The 20968-nt window shown below is 50.5% G+C and overlaps 2 protein-coding genes across 10 annotated transcripts in view; one reads left to right on the forward strand and one right to left on the reverse strand.

Annotated features, from left to right (window-relative positions):
• On the forward strand, positions 1 to 16887 carry ITGB7 (integrin subunit beta 7). 2 transcript variants are annotated; one of them, XM_030822578.1, is made up of 16 exons: positions 1 to 50; positions 6682 to 6804; positions 7436 to 7639; positions 9922 to 10123; positions 10210 to 10380; positions 11078 to 11319; positions 12013 to 12171; positions 12491 to 12586; positions 12748 to 12837; positions 13859 to 14005; positions 14304 to 14497; positions 14844 to 15067; positions 15296 to 15515; positions 15668 to 15876; positions 16189 to 16349; positions 16572 to 16887. In XM_030822578.1, exons 3-16 carry the CDS (start codon positions 7439 to 7441, stop codon positions 16650 to 16652), a joined length of 2397 nt encoding a protein of 798 aa, XP_030678438.1. In that variant the 5' UTR covers positions 1 to 50; positions 6682 to 6804; positions 7436 to 7438; the 3' UTR covers positions 16653 to 16887. The 2 variants fall into 2 exon arrangements, with proteins under 2 accessions (XP_030678438.1, XP_030678439.1); XM_030822579.1 differs by lacking the exon at positions 1 to 50 and having other exon boundaries at positions 6691 to 6758.
• ZNF740 (zinc finger protein 740) overlaps positions 13301 to 20968 on the reverse strand; it is a 14217-nt gene continuing 6549 nt past the window's right edge. For 4 of the 8 annotated variants that reach the window (XM_030822588.1, XM_030822592.1, XM_030822590.1 and 1 more), the window contains one exon: positions 17345 to 20702. In XM_030822588.1, coding sequence (XP_030678448.1) covers positions 20585 to 20702 — 118 coding nt within the window. In that variant the 3' untranslated portion in view covers positions 17345 to 20584. Of the gene's footprint in view, positions 20703 to 20968 lie in introns of all 8 variants that reach the window. The other 4 variants (XM_030822594.1, XM_030822591.1, XR_004032308.1 and 1 more) reach the window with 3 other exon arrangements.

Genomic DNA, 20968 nt, shown 5'->3' on the forward strand with positions numbered 1-20968 from the left:
ACACAAAGGCTGCTGCTGCCGCCAGAGGAAGGGCTGCTCTGCACGCACCTGTGAGTACCAGGGCACCAGCCCTTCTGCCTCCTCTCCTTACAAGCCCAGGCCCACCTGGTCCCAACCTCTTGGGACGAGGGCTGTGAACTGGATACCGAGGGTCCTCTCCAGACTTGAGAAAGGCTCTGAACTCCTTTCTGCATTCCTAAGATCCCCTGACCTGGTTCCCTCCTCCAGTTTCACAGTACCCCCACCCCTACCTCTCCAAAAGTCCAATCTCTCTTGCATCAGTTTCCCATGAGTGGGTCTGGAGGCGGGGATGTATACGAGTGCTGTCATTTGAGTACCTGCCATGTGCCAGGGATTATACCGAAGTAGGGCAGGTATACCGATTATACTGAGGTAGGGTTCTTCCAACATTACCCCCAGTTGCTATCCCTAATGCTCTGCCTTCAGTTCAGACTTCTTCCTAATCGGCACCTTGGGCACAGACTCCACTCTCCTGGGACACTGAGGCCCAGCAGCTCAGTTCCGTCCCCTCCTTGTGACTCCCAGTGGGCAGCAGAGGGTTCTGCTTGATTTGGGAGGTAGGGATGGGTTGGGAAGAGGCTCTGTTTCTCAGCTGCTGAGGGGGGCCACAGGGTGTGTATTGGAGTCAGAATGGAGTTCAGAAAAATGGAAATAACCACGTGGTCCCAGGGAGAGAAGGGATGACTTCAGGATACCCCTAAGGAAAGAGAAATGGGATTAGGCAGAGCCCATCAGGGCTAGTGGGGAGAGAACACAGCTTTTGATGGAGATGGTGCCTGGGTTGGAGGGAGGAAAGGAGAAAGCACGGCAGAGGCCTGGCCCTGCCCTGTCCTGCCCTGCCCTGCCCCTAGTTCACTGGGTGACCGTGGCCTCATGGAATTTAGGTTTCCACTTGTAAAAAGAATGGGATGGAGTAGAAGATTCAGCCATTCTATAGTTAGGAACAGAAGGGAAAAGGAAGTAAAATAGCCCTATGAAGAAGTGGAGCGGAGAAAAGCAGCAGAGAGATGCAATAGAAGTTTTGAGATGAAAGGAGCCAGAGAGAGACAGAGAAGCAGACAGAGAAATAGGTGGCAGAACATGTATTCCCAAGGAGGGGAGAAGAGAGGATAATTGGAAAGAAAGGTAGGAAAGGGCTGTCCAGGGAGTCCCAGGGCCCCCTTTAAGGGGAGATGAGTGGGCTTGAGGTCTCTGAAAAATCTATGTGGCAGCCGGGGCTCTACTTGTGAGAGATGAGTCAAAACCTGGCTTTGGGTTGCAGCATCTCCAGCCTCCCTGACCACAGGCACTCAGAGCAAGTAGGGCTGAGGTTACACTGAGGCTGAGCTGGGGCTGGCCTCTCCCCAAGGGGTGGAGGCTCCGTTATATATGGCGCCTGAGGTCACAGGTGGTGGGAGCAGGACCAGGACATTCAAGGACGCAACACCCCACCCCTTTCCCACACTCTGTGCAGAGTATCTGGACCTGACTCTGGGCCCAGGCTGAAGAAGATGCAAATGGTTTATGACAAAGAGTTAGTTGGCCTTTCTCATACACTGCTGATGGGAATGTGGACCAGTACAAGCCCTGAGGAATTTATGTTGGCAATACCCACCAATATATATATATTTTTCTTAGCATGAGAATGTAGATGAAATACACACCAATATTACAAATGATACCTATCTAGTTATCCTGCACGTCCTCTGCTAGGGATTTATCCTACAGATTCAGTTGCACACGTGTGAAATGAGAAATACATGACATTTGGCTGTGGGAGATGGTTCACGCCTGTAATCATGGCAATTTGGGAGGCCGAGGCAGGTGGGTCGCTTGAGCTCAGCAGTTCTAGACCAGCCTGGGCAACATGGGGAAACCCCATCTCTGCAAAATAACGCAAAAATAATTAACCAGACATGGTAGCATGTGCCTGTAGTACCAGCTACTCGGGAGGCTGAGGTGGAAGGATCAGTTGAGCCAGCAAGGTCAAGGCAGCAGTGAGCCATGATTTCGCCAGTACACTAAAGCCTGGGAGACAGAGCAAGACCCTATCTCTCAAATGAATAAAATAAATAAATAAATAAATAAATAAATAAATAAAGTACTTTTCATTTCAGTATTATTTGTCATAGTGAACTAGAAACAATTTAAAGCCAGGCACAGTGGCTCATGCCTGTAATCCCAGCACTTTGGGAAGCTGAGGCAGGAGGATCACTTGAGCCTACGAGTTTGAGACCAGCTTGGGCAACATAGCAACACCCTGTCTCTACAAAAAAATAAAAAAATAGCTGTGCTTGACGATGTACACCTGTGGTCCCAGCTACGCCAGAGGCTGAGGTGGGGAGAACTGCTTGAGCCCAGGAGGTGGAGGCTGCAGTGAGCCATCATGGCACCACTGTACTCCAGCCTGGGCAACAGAGTGAGATCCTGTCTCAAAAGAAAAAAAAAAGAAGAAACAATTTAAATGCACATCCTTAAGGGACTGATTAACTGTGTGATATGAGGTATCCATGCAATGGAAAGCTTTATGACTGTAAAATTGAACAAGGATGTTCTTAATTTTCTCGTATAGAAAGATCTTCAAGAAAAGTAGTTAAAGAAAAAAAAGTGAAAAATTGTGTTTTCTACCATTTAAAGAATTATGCCATTTGAGTCTACCATTTAAAAAGCATATGCATGTTAATTCGTATATGCATAAAACAATCTCTAGAAAGATTATAAGAAACAAAGATAAGCTGGGTGAGGTGGCTCACGCCTGTAATCCCACCACTTTGGGAGGCCGAGGTGGGCGAATCACTTGAGGTCAGGGGTTTAAGATCAGCCTGGCTAACATGGCGAAACTCTGTCTCTACTAAAAACTCTGTCTCTACACAAAAATTAGCTGGGTGTGGTGGCTCACACCTGTAATCCCAGCTACTCAGGAGGCTGAGGCACACGACTCGCTTGAACCCAGGAGGCAGAGGTTGTAGATCATGCCACTGCATTCCAACCTGGTTGACAGAGTGCGACTCTGCCAAAAAAAAAAAAAAAAAGGTAAAGAAAAAAGAAACAAAGATAATAGTAAATGATATTTATTCAGGGTAGGTGTGGAAACTGAGTATGGCATATGGGGTAGGAGATTTCTCACCATCTTATTTAATTTTTTGATTTTTAAAATGGTAAGATACACAAACATTTATCATTTTTACCACTTTTAAGTATACAATTCAGTGGCATTAAGTACATTCACTAATTCCAGAACTTATTCATCACCCTAAAACGAAACTGCCCATTAAGCAGTCATTCCCCATTTCCCCTTCCCTCAAGCTCTGGTAACCACTAATCTACCTTCTGTCTCTGTGGATTTTTCTAGTTTGGATGTGTTTCCGTATGTGGAATCATACAATATGTGATCTTTCATGAACGGTTTTGTTCACTGAGGATGTTTTCAAGATTCATCCATGTTGTAGCATGTATGTATCAGTACTTCACTTTTTTTTTTTTTTTTTTTTTGAGACTGAGTTTTGCTCTTGTTGCCCAGGCTGGAATGAAATGGTGCAATCTCGGCTCACTGCATCCTCCTCCTTCTGGGTTCAAGCGATTCTCCTGCCTCAGCCTCCCAAGTAGCTAGGGTTACAGGAGACCACCACCATGCCTGGCTAATTTTTGTATTTTTAGTAAAGATGGGGTTTCACCATGTTGGTCAGGCTGGTTTCGATCTCCTGATCTCAAGTGATCCACCCGCCTTGGCCTCCCAAAGTGCTGGGATTACAGATGTGAGCCACCGTGCCCAGCCCCATTTCATTGCTTTTTATGGCCAAATAACTTTCTGCTGTATGGATATACCACCTTTTCTTTATCCATTCATCAGTTGATGGACATTTGGGTTCTTTCCACCTTTTAGCTATTGTGAGTAGTGCTGCTGTGAACATTTCTGTACCAGTTTTTGTTTGAACACCTGTTTTCAATTCTTCTGGGTATATATCTAAGAGTGAAATTGCCAGGTTATAGGATAATCCTATGCTCAATTTATTGAGGAACCAAACTGTTTTCCACAGAGATTGTACCATTTTATATTCCTTACACGGTAATATATAAGGATCCCAATTTCTCCATGTTCCCATCAACACTCATTGTTTTTCATTTTTTGATGGTAGTCATTCTAGTAGAAGTGAAGTGGTATCTCATTGTGGTTTTCTTTTTTTTCTTTTTCTGTTCTTTTCTTTCTTTCTTTTTTTTTTTTTTTTTTTGAGACAGGGTCTCGCTCTGTCACCTAGGCTGGAATTCAGTGGCCTGATCTTGGCTCACTGAAGCCTCTGCCTCCCGGGTTCAAGCGATTCTTGTGCCTCAGCTTCCCAAGTAGCTGGAGCTACAGGCATGCACCACCATTCCCGGTTAAATTTTGTATTTTTAGTAAAGATAGGGTTTTACCATGTTGCCCAGGCTGGTCTTGAACTCCTGACCTCAAGTGATCCGTCCACCTCAGCCTCCCAAAGTGCTGGGATTACAGGCGTGAGCCACCACACCCAGATCATTGTGGGTTTCATTTGCATTTTCCTAATGATTAATAATGTTGAGCATTTTTCATATGCTGGGTGGCTATTTGTCTACCTTCTTTGAAGAAATGTCTTTTTAAGTCTTTTGCTCATTTTAAAAGTTGGGTTGTCTTTTCGTTGTTGAATTGTAAAAGTTTGTTATATATTAAGGATACTCATCCAATATATAATCTGCAAATATTTTCTCCCATTCTGTGGGGTGTCTTCACTCTCTTGACATTGTCTTTGATGCACAAAAGTTTAAATTTTTGATGAAGTCCAATGTATCTGTTTTTCCTTTTGTTGTTTGTGCTTTTGGTATTACAGCTAAGAATCCATTACCAAGTCCAAGATTATGAAGATTTACCCATATACTTTCTTCTAAGAGTTTATAGCTTTAGTAGTTATATTTAGGCCTTTGATCCCTTTTCAGTTAACCTTTGTATATGGTGTGAGGTTGGGGGGGGGTCCAACTTCATTCTTTTGCATGTTGAAAGCACCTTTTTTTTTTTTTTTTTTTTTTGAGAAAAAGTGGTGGCGTGTGCCACTACACCCAGCTAATTTTTGTATTTTTAGTAGAGACGCGGTTTCACTATGTTAGCCAGGCTGGTCTTGAACTCCTGACCTTGTGATCTGCCCATCTCAGCCTCCCAAAGTGTTGGAATTACAGGCATGAGCCACCATATCTGGCCTTTTTTTTAAGATGGAGTTTCAGCTGGGCATGTAATCCCAGCTCATGCCTGTAATCCCAGCACTTTGGGAGCCTGAGGCGGGTGGATCACTTGAGGTCAGGAGTTTGAGACCAGCCCGGCCAATGTGGTAAAACCGTCTCTACTAAAAATACAAAAACTAGCCGGGTGTGGTGGCGCATGCCTGTAGTCCCAGATACTTGGGCGCCTGAGGCCAGAGAATCGCTCGAACCTGGGAGGCAGAGGTTGCAGTGAGCTGAGATGGCGTCACTGCACTCCAGCCTGAGCAAGACTCCACCTCAAAGAAACAAAACAAAACAAAAAAGACAGAGTTTCACTCTGTTGTCCAGGCTGCAGTGCAGTGGCACAATTGCAGCTCACTGCAACCTCTGCCTCCTGGGATCATGTGATTCTCCTGCCTCAGCCTCCTGAGTAGCTGGGATTACAGGCACACACCACCACACCTGGCTAGTTTTTGTATTTTTAGTAGAGACGGGGTTTCACCATGTTGTCCAGGCTGGTCTCGAACTCCTGACCTCAAGTGATCCACCTGCCTCGGCCTCCCAAAAGTGTTGGGATTACAAGCATGAGCCACTGTGCCCAGCCCCACTTTTTGAAGACAGTTTTTCTCATTGAATGGTTTGGCACCCTTGTTTGAAATCAATTGGTCACAGAAGCATAGTTTATTTCTGGACTCTTTCAATTCTATTCCATTGATGTATAATATATGTGTATCCTTATGCCAGTACCACACTGTCTTATTTTTTTCAAGAGACAGGGTTTCACTCTGTTGCTCAGGGCAAAGTACAGTGACACGATCATACCTCACTGCAGCCTCAAACTACTGGGTTCAAGCTGTCTTTCACCAGCATTGGGATTACACACATGAGCCACTGTGACCAGCCAACGCTGTCTTGATCACTGTAGCTTTGCAGTACCTTTTTTACAAGATTATTTTGGCTATTTGGGGTTCCGTGCAATTCCATATAAATTTTAGGATCAGCTTTTCCATTTCTGCAAAAAAAAAAGGGCCAATGGGATTTAACTTTTTGACTTATGAAGCGTGGTAAATGAATTACCTGCTCGTTTTAAAAAATTAATATGTTTTTTAAAATCAGGAGTTTGCTTGGCTTTCCTAAAGGTCACTCGAGGAATTACCCTGTCTCCAGGCTCTTTCTTCAATCTAGATTATCTCTGTGTAAAGTACAGAAAATAGAAAATTTTTTTGCCAACACTGGCCTTCTTTCTCCCCTTATCCCAGACCTGCAGAGAGTTCTTGTGGCCTAATCTTCATTCCTCTTGCTACCATGTCAACCAAGTAAAACTATTCTTCCTTGACTCTTTCACACACTCCCTCATCTGCTCCAGCTTTCTTTTCTTTAATTCCCACTCACTGACCCTCTTCTCTTATTTAGAATCCAAGATTGTAAAAGCCGCCAAGTATGTCAGATTATTTATCCAACTCCTCCACTTTGCAGATGTGGAAACTAAAGCCCAGAGAGAAAGTCTGACTTGCCCCACAGCCAGTGAGTGACTGCAGCAGCACCAGAATCTGGTCTGTTTCCTGTTTGGCTCTTCTACCACGACTGCTTGGGATCTCGGTAAATAGAACTGGGTGTAGACTTTAGTGCTTCCAGGCCCAGTCCCCAAATCCTATAGTAGGCCATTTTGCCCACCCTGGCCACATGAAGTCTGCACACAGGAAGGACAGATCTTCTCTGAGGCCCCTATTTTTTTTTTTTTTTTTTTAAGACAGATTCTTGCTCTGTCACCCAGGCTGGTGTGCAGTGGCGTGATCTCGGCTCACTGCAACCTCCCCCTCCCCGGTTCAAGCAATTCTCTTGCCTCAGCTTCCTGAGTAACTGGGATTACAGGTGCACGCCACCACGCCTGACTAATTTTGGTATTTTTAGTAGAGGTGGGGTTTCGCCATGTTGACCAGGGCTGGTCTCAAATTCCTGAGCTCAGGTGATCCACCCACCTCGGCCTCCTAAAGTGCTGAGATAACAGGCAAGAGCCACCACGTCCGGAGGCCCCTACCTTTGCCTGATACCTGCTCCTTCCCATCATTTTGAAGAAACTGCTGAATCCACAGGGGAAGTGAAACTATGAGGGGAGATAAAGTGTTGGGGTACAGTTTTGAGAGTGATAACCACAAGCTAAGTTTAGAGGACTGAGAGCTTGAGGGTCCTCCCTGAGGACCCACATGTCCCCCTTTATATACTATTACAGGGCATGGTGGCTTTGCCAGTGGTTCTTGTTTTGCTGCTGGTCCTGAGCAGAGGTGAGAGTGAATTGGATGCCAAGATCCCATCTACAGGGGATGCCACAGAATGGCGGAATCCTCACCTGTCCCCGCTGGGGTCCTGCCAGCCAGCCGCCTCCTGCCAGAAGTGCATCCTCTCACACCCCAGCTGTGCATGGTGCAAGCAACTGGTAAAGATGGGCCTATGGCCTTTGAACCATGTGTATGTGTATGTGTATGTGTAGCCTGGATATATGTGTGTGATTATGTGGGCACATGTATGATTTTCTAGGAACATTCCACAGTCTCATGTGTGACTGAGTTTGTGCACATAGGACTCCTGTGTGTGGATATACGTGTGTGCATACACATGCATGCAAGTTTCCTGTGCACTTAGGATTATGTCTGTATCCATTTGCTTGTGTATATATGGAGAGAATTTGTGACCATGAATTGGGAGAAAGTATGTGCTTGTGGGAATTCACGCTTGTGTATATGTAGAGGGAGCTGTTGTGTATGTAAACATGTGGAAAGGTACTACCCAGTGCGGGCTGCCATAACAAAATACCATAAGCTGGGTGGTTTAAGCAACGGGAATTCATTTCTCCTAATGTTGGAGGCTGGGAAGTCCAAGATCAAAGTGCTGGCTGATTTGGTTCCTCAGTTAGGGCCCACTTCCTGGCTTGCAGACTGGCTACCTTCTCGCTGTGTCCTCACATAGTGGGGAGGGGGTTGGGGGATGGGGGTGGGAACCGCGTCTCTTCTTGTAAGCGCACTAATTCCATCATGAGGGTTCCACCCTTAGGCCCTCATCTAAGCCTAGGTACCTCCCAAAGGCTCTATCTCCAAATGCCATCACATGGAGGGTTAGGGCTTCAACACAGGATGGGGTGGGGGTGGGGTGGGGTAGGGGTGCAGAGTTCAGTCCATAGCAGAAAGTGTGTGGTTAGATTTCTAAGTCTGTGTTTTGGGTGGAGGCATTCTGTTCCTGGGTGCGTAGTAGCCTATGATTGGACAAGTAGAAAGGGGAGGGGTGGAAGTATATGGGCTTGAGGGGGACTGGAAAGGCTTGAGCTACCTAAGTGGCCAAGAAGGATGCTAGGGAGCAGGTGTCTCCCTGGCTCTTCAAACAAAGCTGTTTGTTTATGCTTTAAAGAGACAGAGCTCATGGAGCAGCAGAGCAGGAGGGGTGCCCAAGCTGGGATGGGGGCAGGTCTGCCTCTCTCAGGGGAAGATGGAGGGTTAGATCAGTGTGGTGTGGGAGCCCAGATAAGAGATGGGGGCAAATTCACATGGAAGCAGAGCTACAGATGCTTAGAGGACCCAGGAGAAAGGCACACAGGGACCCAGGAGAAAGGCACACAGTGAATCTGACTAGACAAGAAGGGTAGATACTGAGTCTGCACAAGGCAGAGAGGCAGAGGTGCCAGGCTGGAGCTGGGGAGCTGGAGCTCTTGAGATGGTCAGGTCTGTGTCTGGCTTCTCCAGTCCCCTGACACCCAGGGCCAGCTGAGAAGCCGCTCTAACCATTTCCTTCCCCTGTGGCTTCCCAACCAGTCCCAGGGGTACCAGACATATTGGTGGGGAGGACGCCTCCTCTTCTGTTCTTACCCTTTCCCTTCCAAGGAGCTGTGGGTCTTAGTCTGACCACCTTCCCATTTTGGTGTGAGCTTGCTGGGGAGGTTGGCCTAGGAGGCAAGGCCCCTGTTTTTTTTTGTGGTAGTGAAGTCTCTAAGATCTCAACAGGAAGTCTGTGGCCTCTATTGGGGAGGAGAGGGGTAGGTGGCTGGGGCAAGGGGGAGTTGAGATAGGGGAGGGGTGGGGGACTGCTATAGGAAGTGGGGCTCTGACAAGGGAGAAAGGACCAGAGTTCCACCGGTGGCGGTTCATGCCTGTAATCCCAGCACTTTGGGAAGCTGGGGCAGGAGGATTTCTTGAGGCCAGGAGTTCGAAACCAGCCTGGGCAAAAAAGCAAGACCCTGTCTTTATAGTAGGAAAAAAAAAAAAAAAGGCGTGGTGGTTCACGCCTGTAATCCCAGCACTTTGGGAGGCTGAGGTGGGTGGATCACTTGAGGTCAAGAGTTTGAGACCAGCCTGGCGAATATGGGGAAACCCCGTCTCTACTAAAAATACAAAAAACGTGGGCATGGTGGCACACGCCTGTAGTCCCAGCTACTGGGAGGCCGAGGTACGAGAATCACTTGAACCCGGGAGGTGGAGGTTGCAGTGAGTGGAGATAGCACCGCTGCACTCCAGCCTGGATGACAGAGTGAGACTGTCTCAAAAACAAAACAACAAAAAAGACCGGAGTTCAAGGGTAGCTGTGGCGAGGGGGAGGGGAGGGAATCAGGGACTCAGGGAGTGGACTGGAGGTGGGGGCATTAGAGGTGGCCGGGTTTGCAGGGTGTTTTTGGGAGCGTGGCCCAGGGCCTATGCAGGACCGGGTCCCGACGCGCCTTTTGTTGCTGAGCAGAACTTCACCGCGTCGGGGGAGGCGGAGGCGCGGCGCTGCGCCCGACGAGAGGAGCTGCTGGCTCGAGGCTGCCCGCTGGAGGAGCTGGAGGAGCCCCGCGGCCAGCAGGAGGTGCTGCAGGACCAGCCGCTCAGCCAGGGCGCCCGCGGAGAGGGTGCCATCCAGCTGGCGCCGCAGCGGGTCCGGGTCACGCTGCGGCCTGGTGAGTTAGGGGCGGCGGGGCCAGGCCAGAGGTCTAGGCTGGCGTTCCAATGCGCTCTGCTGACCCGCCCGCCACCCACCCCCCAGGGGAGCCCCAGCAGCTCCAGGTCCGCTTCCTTCGTGCTGAGGGATACCCGGTGGACCTGTACTACCTTATGGACCTGAGCTACTCCATGAAGGATGACCTGGAACGTGTGCGCCAGCTCGGGCACGCTCTGCTGGTCCGGCTGCAGGAAGTCACCCATTCTGTGCGCATTGGTGAGCCGAGCGCTGCCTCCCGCCCTGTTAGCCCTTGCCTATTCAACCACTGCCCTAGCCTCTGCCAACATCCTGGACTCACAAGGGCCCCAACTTGCCCTCCCAGTTGTTGACAGGCCTAGCCAGGCCACAGGTTCGTTCCTGCATCTCTCCCTAAAGACACTCATCTTCTAGGTCAGAGCTGGAGAGGACTCAAGAGACTGTCCGTTTTACAGGTCTAGCTGAGACCCAGCGTCTGGAGACACTGTGCTCGGGCACTCTCTGGGCCTGGACAGCTGCCCTGGGCCTACCAACCTGGAACCTGCCCTGATGCAAGTCTCCCTGGACAAGGCCTAGATGCCACTGTCCCTGGCTCCACATTCTGTGCCAACTCTCCTCTATTCAAATTTTCTTCCTTTGCCTCATGCTGCAACCATATCCTATACCTGGGCCTTCTTCCGCCTTCTGGAAGTTCCCATTTGTCCTGGAAGTTCCCATTTGCCCAGGAAGTTGTGTCCTCCTCTTAATGTCCTCTACTTGCCACTTCCCTGAGCCAGTGGTCTCACTGCTTTGCTTGCCAGTTACCAGGTCCCTGCCCCCTAGGTGCACCCTCTCCCATCACCATCTTCCCCACCCCACTTCCCATAGAGCACTCTCATGGGTCCTCTGTTGCTGCCCTGCGACTTCTGGCACAACCTTCATTCCTCTCCTCTCCCAGGTTTTGGTTCCTTTGTGGACAAAACAGTGCTGCCCTTTGTGAGCACAGTACCCTCCAAGCTGCGCCACCCCTGCCCCACCCGGCTGGAGCGCTGCCAGTCACCCTTCAGCTTTCACCATGTGCTGTCCCTGACGGGGGACGCGCAAGCCTTCGAGCGGGAGGTGGGGCGCCAGAGTGTGTCCGGCAATCTGGATTCGCCTGAAGGTGGCTTCGATGCCATTCTGCAGGCTGCACTCTGCCAGGTGAGGAGGTGGGGTGGGGACCTGAGCCTGGAGGTCTGTTTGGCAACAGGACTGCCCCTTATGGTTGTGTAGTGCACAGTTCTAGGGGGTGCCATTCATAACATAGTTGCTGTAGTTTGTATACTTAACAATTACCTGGTGGGCTGGAGTAAAATATCTTGAGGAGGAGGCATGTTTTTCTAATTCACAAGTAAGCCTCCGCTAGCAGCAGCCTTTTTTTTTTTTTTTTTTTTTGAGATGGAGTCTTGCTCTGTGGGCCCAGGCTGGAGTGCAGTGGCACAATCTCGGCTCACTGCAAACTCTGCCTCCCGGGCTCACGCCATTCTCCTGCCTCAGCCTACCGAGTAGCTGGGACTACAGGCGCCTGCCACCACGCTCGGCTAATTTTTTTGGTATTTTTAGTAGAAATGGGGTTTCACCGAGTTATCCAGGATGGTCTCGATATCCTGACCTCGTGATCCGCCCGCCTCGGCCTCCCAAAGTGCTGGGACTACAGGCGTGAGCCACCGCGCCCGGCAACAGCAGCCTTCTTTAGGGGGCTGGGGAGAGCAGGGAGAAGCAAGGTACTGGAGGCAAGGGGATGGACAAGCTGACTCAGAGTGAGGCTGGCCACATTCTTGGATCACAGAGCTGGCTGGGGTGGCTCAAGGGCCATGCCCAGGTGCATAGCCTACCACCCCCACTGTACCTCAGGAGCAGATTGGCTGGAGAAATGTGTCCCGGCTGCTGGTGTTCACTTCAGATGACACATTCCATACAGCTGGGGACGGGAAGTTGGGCGGCATTTTTATGCCCAGTGATGGGCACTGCCACTTGGACAGCAATGGCCTCTACAGTCGCAGCACAGAGTTTGTGAGTCCCTATTGTCACCCCGCCTCTCCCCATTTGAGCCACACCTCTTTCCTTCCAGGACTCCCACTCCCAGCCTTACAGTCCTCACCAGTAACCACCCTGTAGACACCCTGCCATCTTCTCCAGTAGTTCCTCCTTTCAGCTGCCGAGACAGGACACCTTTGTCACCCCATTCCCTACCTCCTTCCTATTCCATAGCAAGCCTCCAGGGCTCCTCCAGCTGGTGAAACATTGGTTCCTGGATTCCCTGGGCTGAGGGTACCTTGCATGTTGTGGGGGAAACCTGTGGGGCTCACCTTGTCCCTGCTCCCTGCCCCAGGACTACCCTTCTGTGGGTCAGGTAGCCCAGGCCCTCTCTGCAGCAAACATCCAGCCCATCTTTGCTGTCACCAGTGCCGCACTGCCTGTCTACCAGGTAAGAGCTGTCTACATGTCAGATCCCCAGCCCCATCCCAACCTTTCTCAATTCCCTCAAAGATACATTCTCCGTCCCCCATATGCCCTCCTTCCAGACCTCCGGGAGCCCATTTTCCTAGAGCTGTGACCCACCATTTCCCTTAACTCCCCAAAACTCAGGAGCTGAGTAAGCTGATTCCTAAGTCTGCAGTTGGGGAGCTGAGTGAGGACTCCAGCAATGTGGTACAGCTCATCATGGATGCTTATAATGTGAGGGGCCAGGGGAAGAGGAGATGGTGAGGGTGGGCACTAGGGAAAGGGGCCCTTGGGTAGGGTGGCAGAACTAAGAGGAAATGGTCACTTTTTGGTCTAACATTCCACAGCTCCTACCTATAGTGTGCATGTGGCTGTCATTAATGTTCAATCTTACATTCATCAATCTTAAAATATCTGACATGCAGACAGCATGGAGCTCTGCTCTGGGCAAGAAAGGAAAGTTTCAATCACTGAGCTTTTATTTCATGCGCCCACCATCCTAGGTGGACATACTGTTTGCTACTTCATTTAACCCTGCCAAAAGCCTTGCTTTATAGTGTTATCATCCCTATTTTACAGATGAGGAAACCCACACAAGGAGACTAAGTGACTTGTCCAAGGTCACAAAGATAACAAACAGAAGGGCTGGCATTTGTCCCCAGTTAGTCTGTACATAAACAATGTGAGATCTGGAGCCTGCTTTCACTAAGTTTATAAATAATTCAGAATTATTCTTCACAAGAACCATAGAATTTTACAGGTAGAAGGAACCATAACAATTCTTAGTGGTTTAGGTCTTATCTCTGCAACTAGGCTGTAGGCTTCTTGATAACAGGGAGCATCTCCTAAACCTATGGCAAGAAAATCTGAGACAGTATCAAAATTCCGAAGATAAACTCTGTAATGAATCTGCCCTTCAGACCTGGCATGCACCCAGGTTATGTGTCCTGATGTGGGGCTTCACAAACATGGTCTCTGCACATTTACAGCACCTGGCCAGCCTGTGACCCTCAGTGGCCCTTACTGGCAGCTGCACTGAAATGCTAGATTAGAGGCCTCTGGATCCTGTATATTCTATGCAAGGTTCTCAAGGGTCCTCCCTCCAGAAATGCCTCTTGACTGGGCAGAATGGAAGGAGCCCCAGGTGGCAGAGGGCAGGGTGCTGGCAGAATTGGGAACACCTGGAGAGGATATAAGGTGGGGGTGGAGTCCTTTCCTGCCATCACGTGGTTATCCACTCGCTCTCTTCCCATAGAGCCTGTCTTCCACCGTGACCCTTGAACACTCTTCACTCCCTCCTGGGGTCCGCATTTCTTACGAATCCCAGTGTGAGGGTCCTGAGAAGAGGGAGGGTAAGGCTGAGGATCGAGGACGGTGCAACCACGTCCGAATCAACCAGACGGTGAGAGCCAGCAAGCACAGGCAGAAGGCAGGCAGGGGGAGGTGGGAGTGGGAAATTAAGCAGGCAGGAAAAGATGGGGGGCAGGAACGGGGAGTGACATGAGAGCCTGAGGTAGTCCTCCATCCATCCTTCCTGGAGCAGTCTGAGTGGCTTCCTCAAGCATGTTTCCAGGAGTTGGGTGTTACCATGACCCCATCCCTTCATTTACTAAGGGGTGAGGTTCTGGATGATCGGTGAGTTTGGCGGGGGTGTGCGTGTGTGTGTGTATAACCGTGGCCTGATTCCTGCCTGTTCTCAGGTGACTTTCTGGGTTTCTCTCCAAGCCACGCACTGCCTCCCAGAGCCCCATCTCCTGAGGCTCCGGGCCCTTGGCTTCTCAGAGGAGCTGATCGTGGAGTTGCACACGCTCTGTGACTGTAACTGCAGTGACACCCAGCCCCAGGCTCCCCACTGCAGTGATGGCCAGGGACACCTACAATGTGGGGTATGCAGGTGAGGGCTTCCTCTTCCCTTCACCCAGCTGGCTCCCAACAACCAACCAACCCTGGTCTGTATTCCTCCGCTGCTTTCCATCCCCCCCACAGGAGTCTCCTCGACATCCCTAGACTCCCCATTCAATTTCATCCCTTGAAGCTTCCCACATATGTCCAGGCCCTCCCTTTGACTGGGGCTCCCTCCACTCTCTCACCACTCAGTGTTTCACTATACTCAACATCCTTTCAGCTGTTTGTCTCTCTCCAACTCTTTTGAAAACTTGGGTTTAGAGGTTCCTGGGAGAGACAAGTCAGGGATGATCAAACCCTCTGACCTACTTCTCTCCTTTGCCTTTCCCTTCCAGCTGTGCCCCTGGCCGCCTAGGTCGGCTCTGTGAGTGCTCTGAGGCTGAGCTGTCCTCCCCAGATCTGGAATCTGGGTGCCGGGCTCCCAATGGCACAGGGCCCCTGTGCAGTGGAAAGGGTCACTGCCAATGTGGACGCTGCAGCTGCAGTGGACAGAGCTCTGGGCATCTGTGCGAGTGCGACGATGCCAGCTGTGAGCGACATGAGGGCATCCTCTGTGGAGGTACCTGGAGCCTTGGGGAGAGGGCGGGGTCTGAGAGGCCTTCCCAAGGCACTTAGGCTCTGGGAATCTCCTGGCATGGAAGGCAAATATCAAAAGATTCTGGTGTATGGGTTAGAGGGTGTGTCTGGCATACTTCAAAAAGATTGGATGCGCGGGCTTGTGGTGCCACGTGATGGCCAACTGTGTGTGTGGAGTATGGTTGTCACCCTCTGCATGGCTCTACCCCAGGCTTTGGTCGCTGCCAATGTGGAGTATGTCACTGTCATGCCAACCGCACGGGAAGAGCATGCGAATGCAGTGGGGACATGGACAGTTGCATCAGTCCCGAGGGAGGGCTCTGCAGCGGGCATGGACGCTGCAAGTGCAACCGCTGCCAGTGCTCGGATGGCTACTATGGTGCTCTATGCGACCAATGCCCAGGCTGCAAGACACCATGCGAGAGACACCGGTGAGGCCTCAGGTCTTGCATCTTGGGAGCAGGGGCACAGTGGGGCTTGTTGAACTACTCCCATCTGCCTACTCCCCTTCCTGCTTGTAGTTAGGCAAGGGGCATTGGGTGACAACTGCCCAGCTGGTAACCTACTGGCATCTACTACACAGGGACTGTGCAGAGTGTGGGGCCTTTGGGACTGGCCCACTGGCCACCAACTGCAGTACAGCTTGTGCCCATACCAATGTGACCCTGGCCTTGGGCCCTATCTTGGATGATGGCTGGTGCAAAGAGAGGACCCTAGACAACCAGCTGTTCTTCTTCTTGGTGGAGGATGACACCAGAGGCAGGGTCGTGCTCAGAGTGAGACCCCAAGAAAGTAAGTGGGCAGGGATGCCACAAACCCTGGAAGCTTGATGGGCAGGGTCTCAACTCCGGGGATGCAGAGTGAAGATAGTGGGAAACAGTCTGGGGGCTGAAGCAGAACTTGTGAATCCAGAACGAAGGCAGAGGCAATTGAGCAAGCGGACGAGGCTAAGGCCCTGGGCAGTGAGGATAACCTTAGACCTTGCTGGGTTCCCTTTGCTTTCAGTGACAAGACAGGGTTGGACAGGCTGGACACACTGTGGACAACTGTTGATCTGTCCCTATGCTCCAGCTCCCACAAGTGTGTCTGGTTTCTTGTTCACAGAGGGAGCAGACCACACCCAGGCCATTGTGCTGGGCTGCGTAGGGGGCATCGTGGCAGTGGGGCTGGGGCTGGTCCTGGCTTACCGGCTCTCGGTGGAAATCTATGACCGCCGGGAATACAGTCGCTTTGAGAAGGAGCAGCAACAACTCAACTGGAAGCAGGTGAGGAGACTTCCTGGTTAGGCCCCCTTTTAGCTGTTTCCCCACCACAAGCCCAGCCCTGATTCCTCCCACTGGGTTCCCCCAGCCCCTGGAACATGTAACCAATCCCTCTGCTAACTTCCATCAGCTCCTAGGATTTGGCTCAAGGCTGGCCTCTTAGGTCTAGAAAGGGGATGAGGAATCGTGGGATTTTTGCTTATAATCTGCAACATCTTTCTCCAGGACAGTAATCCTCTCTACAAAAGTGCCATCACGACCACCATCAATCCTCGCTTTCAAGAGGCAGACAGTCCCACTCTCTGAAGGAGGGAGGGACACTCACCCAAGGCTCCTCTCCTTGGAGGACAGTGGGAACTGGAGGGTGAGAGGAAGGGTGGGTCTGTAAGACCTTGGTAGGGGACTAATTCACTGGTGAGGTGTGGTCACCACCCTACTTCATTTTCAGAGTCACACCCAAGAGGGCTGCTTCCCATGCCTGCAACCTTGCATCCACCTGGGCTACCCCACCCAAGTATACAATAAAGTCTTACCTCAGACCACAGCTGTCACTTTGCTTTACCTCATCAAGGCCAAAGCAGGCTGTTTATAGCCTGGGCCTCGGGAAAGCTCTTGTCCATCCTCCTCTTGCCACCTGAGGGCAGGGAGAGGTGCCCAAGCGTGAATGTGCAGGAGACTCCCGGGGTGCACCCTGGGACCCACGAAGCCAGGTCTGGAAAGGGCCTGTGAATTCTCAAGTGCTGTGGATGCAGGGGGGTCCCAGGTCAGAGACAGTGCATCTGTTGGTGTCTAGCCTCCTTCCGTCCTGCTGCGTGTGCTTTTTCCTCTTGCTCAGAACTGATGCCCTGTTTTTGCTCCTACTTGTTTGTTCCTCTGTGGAGAAGGGGTTTTAAAATGGCTTACAGGGTGCTGGAAGTTGTGGGGTGATTATGTAGGGAGAAAAAAGGAAAACAACTAAAACCAGTATGAAAAAGCTTCCCCAAAGAGGAGATAGTATGTAGAAAAGCCCCATTTTCCTTTTATTTAAATATCCTAAATATATCACGAAGGAACATACACTGCACTTTAATGGTAAAAAGATACAAGTTTATAACATCTTATAAAAACTACCATTTAAAAGTGATCTTGTCCATTTGATATTCCCCTCCCCCATAGCAAAATAAGTATATTATTAAAAAAAAAAAAAAAAAAAGAGGGTGGAGAGGATAGGAAGGGGACAGTTGATAAAACCCCAGGGCCACAGCAGAGGCAAAGGGCATCTGGGGAGAGGGTTCGAAGCTGTGGCGGACTCCACTAATGTAACCCTCCAATGTCAAGCCATGGGCGCAATCAGTAGCTAAGTGATGACGAGGCTGTTGGGGGTGGACGGAAAAGACTTGGGGCAAAGCAGACTGTTTATAGCCTGAGCTGGTAGGGTCTGGTGCAGCAGGCTACCCGGAACTGGCACTACTCTTTCCCAGGTTCCCCGACTCTCTGTCCTGGTCTCTGAGAGCGTACCCTATTTCCGTTTCCCTGACTCCAAACACACCTGAGGCATCTTCCAGTGCTAGGCCCCATGCTGGCCAGCAGGGGTGGGGCATTGGGCCCAGGAGCCTCTGCAGCGGTGTGAGTCAGTGGCTTCCCTGGGGTATCTGTGGGGCTCCCGGGCCCTCTGGATGCTGAATCACTCCTTTCACTGCTTTGCTCCTCTCTTCTCACACATCCATTGCCCCAGACATCGGCGCGGGAACTGAACCAACCATCTGCTCCTGAGTTTCCCTCACTGGGTCCTTGGCAGGGGTGGCTCTGCTATGGCTGTTTGCACATACTCTCTGAAGTTCCCTCCCTCCCACCCACCCAGGCAGGAAACCAAGGTCTGTGGGAACCCAGGGCACCTTCTAACCCAGTACACACATTAGTACACATAGGGGCATAGGTCACTCATGTGAGACTTACGTGCATCTCTCCACATACACCCCTATCCCAAACAGATTAGCTGTAAGTGACGGGGGAGAGGCCTCTCATTTTCAAAAGCATTTTTGGGAGGATAGTTTTCTAAACATTTTAAAATGCTTTACAGGGTGCTGGAAGATGTGAGGTGAATCATCCTAGAAATGAAGGACAGGAAAACCCCAGCTCCAGCAGAACCCTTGAACAGGAAGGGGGCTGGCTCACATGCAGAAAGATGCCCCTGCTTGCAGGGACCACAGGGCTGATCCAAGGACTGAGGTCTAAGTTCTGGACCACATCAAATGGGAGTGTCAGCATAAAGCTATAAGAGTACATGGCAGCAAACACTCCTCAGCGTCTCCCCAAAAGGATCTCAGATGCTGTCAGGGAAAATTGAATGGGTGCCATGCCTGCTTTCTTTTTCCCTGAAACTCATACCACAGCGTTATGGACAACCCCCTCCCCAACCCCACCCCTCCAGAATAGGTAACAGCCAGGAATCATTGCTGCTATCCATTCTTTGCATTTTCTGGGAAATGAAATCATACTTCCAGGAGTTTCCCATCTCATACCCTACTGACAGCTTGGCACTCAGGTTCACCCAGTCTCCATGATTACTAAGACAGTTCCCTTACCCGCCACAGGTCAGGTCAGGTTACAGTGGGGGGTCAACCAAACCCCAAAACTTCCCATAAGGATTCTTTCTTTAGCAGAAAGAAAAGGTTTATTTCACCTTAGAAAATTCATGTTCACAAGCCCTGGCTTGGGTTAGAAACACCCTAACCGCCAGGCTGTTGAATTCATCTAAAAAAAAAAAAAACCCCTCCAAAACAAAAGCCCTTCTGTTCCCTAAATTGTGTTCTTCAGCTCCTGCTGAGACCTCAAGCACCCTTCATGTTTGGGCAAGAGGAGGCTATTTTCCACTCATCCTCCCCAAAGGTGAGGGCCAGAGAAGGGTTTGGCTCAATAATATGCCATCTCCTGCAAGCATACAAATACATGCACTCATATCTCACACACACTCTCACACACACACACACCCCCCTGATTACTTTTTTGGGAGTGGACAAGGTGGTGGTATTGGAGCAGAGAGGAGCAAAGAATACGGTTAAGAATGGAATCTACATTAGGTTTCTTCTTTAGTCTTTTCTCTGCAGCACCCCCACCCCAATCCCCCACACTCTGTTGGGTAGGGATGGCCATCAGGAAGGAAGCCGAGATCTTGTTTTTTGGGACCAAAGGACAGACCCCTCCCTACCTCTACCTGAATACAGTGATAGGACTTGGGGAGGGAGAACAGCTCCTACTGCTCAACAGGCATGTCAGAAGACCCCAGATTCCTTTGCTTCTTGAGCAGCTGTTAGCCAACTTGGGACCAGTCTTGGGTTGTTCCTAAGAGGGCACAAGGAGAGAGAACCCACTTTGACTGCCATGACTCCTTGCTCCACACATCTGTCTCACTTTAGGAATCAATGGCAGCGAGGTAGCCACAAAACATCTCCAAGACCGACTCCCCAAAAAAAGAAGAAAAGGGCTTCACGGGCCACTCTCACCCAAGTTTCCTCCTAAAGGCACTTGAGCTGATGCCATCAGGTGCCAATGTGACATGGGCCATGACAACACCCACAGGCACAACTCTTCCTTTTCCCTTGAGGAAGGAAGAGGTGCCATCCACTTTTTGGATCCAGCCCTTGTCTGCTCCACCCCGTTTTTCCTTTTGTCCCTACAGTGTATAAGGAAGCCAAAGTAAGCTCAGCTGCCATTCCTGTTCTTATTCTTCCTCAAAAAGGAGGTGAAGTGCAGGACTGTGAAACACTGAGGAGCTACTGCAAATAAAAACCCAATTTTTGGGGAGAGCTGGACCAGCTATAGTCCCTACTTTGGACCAGGACTCTTACGCCTCTGGATTACCTGTACCCACACTTTACCTGCTGAAGTTGCTTTTGGATAAACAAAAACAAGAACAGAACAAACAAATCCCCTTCCCCAATCTTTTCCATTTCAGCTGCCAGCTGGAGTCCAAGGTTGTGGGAGCCACACTTCAATCTTGGTCCTGTACCTTGAGTCCCCACCTATGACCTCAGCCAAGGGTCCAGGGACTAGCTTCCCTACCCAGGAATGCTGTAAGAACTTCCCCGAGATACTCATAGTCTCAGATTATTTACAGAGCTGAGGTTCTGGGGCCACTGTCCCCTGATGCACTCTTCTGGTCTCCTGGGTCCACTCCTCCAGGAGTGGGACAGGTTCACATGGGGTGGTGGTGGGACCATCAGACCAGAGGGGGTGTGCTCTTCGGCAGGTTCTTCTGATCACTCCCACCACCCGGGGCCCTTGCGCCTATAGAGAAAACTGCCCGTCGGAAGTCTTGGACTGGCACCCTTGGCACATCCGTTTGTGTCTGAGTAATCGATCTGTCCGAGAAAAACACTGAGAAGAAAGGGAGGGTTAAGTGCCTGAGCGGAGAAACTCAGCTACCTGTTGGCTAACTCACTCCTCTCACAGGAGGCAGATACCACATTCTCCATCCCCTCAGCGCGTGCACAGACAGCAGGAGCACACGGTGGTGGAGAATGCAAGCTCTCGGGCCAGAGCACCTGGGGCTGAATCTTGGCATTCTATCACTCAGCAGCTGTGTGACCTTGGGCAAGTTACCTAACAGCCCAGAATCTGCACACTCATCTGCAAAACTGTAA

This window comes from Nomascus leucogenys, chromosome 11 (genome assembly GCF_006542625.1).
Source record: "Nomascus leucogenys isolate Asia chromosome 11, Asia_NLE_v1, whole genome shotgun sequence".
Classification (NCBI taxonomy): domain Eukaryota; kingdom Metazoa; phylum Chordata; class Mammalia; order Primates; family Hylobatidae; genus Nomascus; species Nomascus leucogenys.